General features: G+C 39.5%; 1 protein-coding gene across 1 annotated transcript in view; it reads left to right on the top strand.

The window, feature by feature from the left end:
• Positions 1–482: 482 nt before the first annotated feature.
• LOC106869535 (carbohydrate-responsive element-binding protein) overlaps positions 483–3,873 on the top strand; it is a 14,302-nt gene continuing 10,911 nt past the window's right edge. Inside the window, exon 1 of the mRNA XM_014915309.2 lies at positions 483–661. Coding sequence (XP_014770795.1) covers positions 509–661 — 153 coding nt within the window. The 5' untranslated portion in view covers positions 483–508. The remainder of the gene's footprint in view (positions 662–3,873) is intronic.

Below are 3,873 nucleotides of genomic sequence, written 5' to 3'. Positions count from 1 at the left end.
AGTGATACGATGAACTAGTTGTATGCTGTCTACTTAATGTGTAGACAGTAGTATTATTCCCTTCAGGGGACTGTCACATTAAGTTGACAGCATACAACTACTTCAGTGAAAGAATTGTTTAAAAAAAAAAAAAGAAAAAAAAACAGGGGCATCAGGTGTATTTGTTGGCAAATTTCAGGAAGTATGTAAGTTTTGAAGGATGTAGTGTCCTGAGAGCTGATGTGGGTAATTTATTCCATGCTTCAGCAATTTTGAGTCTGAAAAATGTTTCTGAAAGTCATGGGTGCTGTGTTTTGTTTTTTGATTTTGTAAGCATGTCCACAAGTGTTAGACATGAAATTCCAAAAAGGTGGTGGCCAAGGTTGTTGTCAAGTCCATTCCCATCATGTTGTAGCAACCAAAATTGTTCTATAACTAATAATGATAAGAGATCTGCCAATATTCACATTTGCATGTGGATTTTTTAGCATCACAGGTGAATAATAATCATTTTGTGTGTATTTTTCAGATGATTCTGTCTAACACTGACTCTTTATCTTCCCCCACACCGTCACCAGAACCTAAGAATGGTAAGAAACCTGGACGACAAACGAACCCACTTCCTCGCCATAAAAGAGTCTCTCATATCAATGCTGAACACAGGAGGAGGAATAAAATCCAGGTTTGTTTTCTAACACAGGAAGCACTGAAATGTGTTTAGCCTTTTCCTTTATCCCTCACCATTCTACATAATGGCGGCGCTGTGGTGACAGTTGTCGTTGTTGTTGTTGTTGTTGTCGTTAAACTTATGCTTGTCTTCAAATTATGGATTCCTGTAATCTTTTCTTGATTTATTTATTTATTTTTTTCCATCTGTTTTAAATAATACGCTTTTTTTATTTACTTTCTCATGCATACATTCATACATACAGACAGATGTACATTCATACATACATATATATACACACATACACACACATTATTTCTTTTAACCCTTTCGTTACCATATTTCTGTTGAGATGCTCTGTGTTTCTTTCAATTGCTTTAAATATAACAAAGAATTTAGTAAAATAACTTAGTTATGATTAAGCTAGTCTGTTCCACATTTATGTAGAGATAAATATCCCTTCTCAATATTAATACTGCTTCTGTCACTAATCGCATCACCAATGCCTGTTCAGGCATGGGTTTTCTGTATATCCCTAGCATGAAGGTGAGTTGCTGCTATCCCTCATAGTTGAGCGTCCATCACCGATGAGATCAAGGAAGATAGAAATCATGTGATCTGGTGGCCTCAACACTGGAGTTGGTGAGGAGTTATCTCCCTGCTTGTAATATAAACAAACAAGCATGCATTCTGCACCAAAAGCCAGTTAGAGGGATCCTCTCCTGATAACTACTGCAGTATATTCAGCCAGGGCATCTTTGGTTTTAATACTGCCTCTCTTGCTAATTATTATTTTTTAGAACAGTTGTTCCATTAATGGTGCGTCTCCCCCCACCATTACAGTATCTTGGTCTAATGAAGTTATTCATGAGAGACTAATTACTCTACTTAATTAACGAGACACTAATTTATGGTCTAATGACGCTATTAATGTTTCTGATATGTTTGTGTTTATGTTTGTAGTTTATTTATTGTTGATGTTTGTTGCCCTTTTTAGGGGTGGTTTGTGTGGTTTTGTTCCCTTTTTTTTTGAGGTTTGAATTGTTAGTTTTGTTTTAGATTAGCTCCAGTCAAGTAGACCGATGATGAAAGATTCTCTGACCATTATATGCAGGTAACTCAAGACCTCATTGTACGCCATATTCCTTTTGAAGACTGAAGGCATGTGGTTTGAAGAAGATTTGGTTGCTATCTCTAACAGGTCAAAGAACTTTCTAGAAGTTGGCCACATGAGACGTGGCTCATCATCAGGTGGACCACATGACGAAAAGAATTCAAGATTATGTTTCATGCATTTTGTCATTCAGAAAGTCCCATGAGCCAAAGGATTATCCATGACAGCTGTAGAGGTTTCCCTGTTGGTACGGAACCAGAAAGGATCCCAGCTAAATACCTTTTAAATAGGATTTAGTTTCTGTTGGTAGTCAACATTATTGATCAACCCTACGGGGCTCAATAAAATAGGGTCAGAGGTCATGGAAGGGTTCAACCTACCAAAGTCTTTCCTAAATTCTCAGATTGATTTTCTCTTCAAATGGAATCTCAACATTTTCCTTGGTTTCAGGACTGAAAAATATTCACTGGTTTTGTATCAGGATGAGAACTTGGTCTCTGAGGGTAGCATAAATGGGTGGCGGTGGTGGTGGTGGTGGTGGGAGATGTCTGGAGTATAAGAGTGTGGTGCAGGTGTGGCTGTGTAGCAAGAAGTTTGCTTCCCAGCCACACAGTTCTGGTTTCAGTCCCACTGTATGGCACCTTGGGCACTGAGATGACCAAAGCTTTGTGAGCGGATTTGGTCAATGGAAACTAAAAGAAGCCTGTTGTATGTATGTATGTATATGTATGTATGTGTGTGTCTTTGTGTCTGTCTTTGATACCCCCCCCCCACTACTTGGCAACTGGTGCTGGTGTGTTTATGTTCTCATAACTTGGTAGTTTGGCAAGAGAGATCGATAGAAAAAGTACTAGGCTTGAAAAAAAAAACATGCTGGGGTTGATTCATTTAACTAAAAGTTCTTCAAGACGGTGCCCCAGCATGGCCGTAGCCTAACAACTGAAATAAGTGAAAAAGATGAAAATGGTGATGATGATGATGATGATGATGACGTTGAGGGATGAATGAAGTATCAGTAGTTATAGTGGTGATGGTGAGTGGAGAAGGTGTGTGTTGCTGTAGTTTAGCAGATTCCCTGCCAACACCTGGAATAGATTGAAGTTATTTTGAGATACTGTTTGTAGAGAGACAATCCTTAGGAGAGACTGTCATTGGCAGATAGTCCTTCCCCCTCCCCCCCACATACACTTTTGCAAATGGGGAAAGACATTCTTGTGGCTGACACAATCTGTGTCCCACATTCACTCTGACCTCTACTCCAGCAGTCACTTGACAATGAGCTGCCACGACAACCACCACCAACTTCACTGTCTATATACACCTAAAACCAAACCAACCAGACACATTTTAAATAATGCAGTCTTTCGCTACCCCACCCCCTCCCTCGTCCCCCTTCATCTCCCTTTACTTCCTTGATAAAGATTCCCTCCTTTTCCTGTCATCTTTTCGAAAAAGTCCTGGGATTTCAGACTTTCAAGATTGGATATGAATAGAATTAAAGGAGAACAACTGGGAAATGTCTGTGTGGGGGTGGGGGTGGGTTAAAGTGGAAATAACTTTTTCCCTACATTTAATGACATGGGATGTATAAAAGGGGACCTGGCTGTGTATGTATACATATACGCACAACATAGGGACTTAATCAAGATATCCTCTGTAGCACAAAAAACAACCCTCTATATACTCCCTGACCCCCACTCCAACCCACCACACACTTGTATTACACGTGTGTGTGTGTGTGTGTGTGTATACACAAACACGTATCACAAACACAACTCACTATTCACTATCACATACACACAAACACATACACACTCACACACACAAACATGCATACACACACATATACTACTTGTACATCACACACACACACATACACACACACACATTACTCATATATTACACACCACATTCAGACACTTCACTTTAGGAGCTAATGTAGGAGAGACTCAGTTTGCTTGAAAGAGCAGCCAGATCCCCCTCATTTTCATTCTTTTGTCTTAATAAAGAAAGGACACAAAAACTTGTGTGAAACAGAAAAAGGTGAGGAAGTCATGGATGGAGTGTCCTTGATCATAAACCTGCTTGAATTAGGTCTCTCTCTCTCTCTCCC

The sequence above is a fragment of the Octopus bimaculoides genome, chromosome 10 (genome assembly GCF_001194135.2).
Source record: "Octopus bimaculoides isolate UCB-OBI-ISO-001 chromosome 10, ASM119413v2, whole genome shotgun sequence".
In the NCBI taxonomy this organism is placed as follows: domain Eukaryota; kingdom Metazoa; phylum Mollusca; class Cephalopoda; order Octopoda; family Octopodidae; genus Octopus; species Octopus bimaculoides.
The sequence above is the reverse complement of the archived record's forward strand: the minus strand, read 5'-3'. Positions and strand labels throughout refer to the sequence as shown.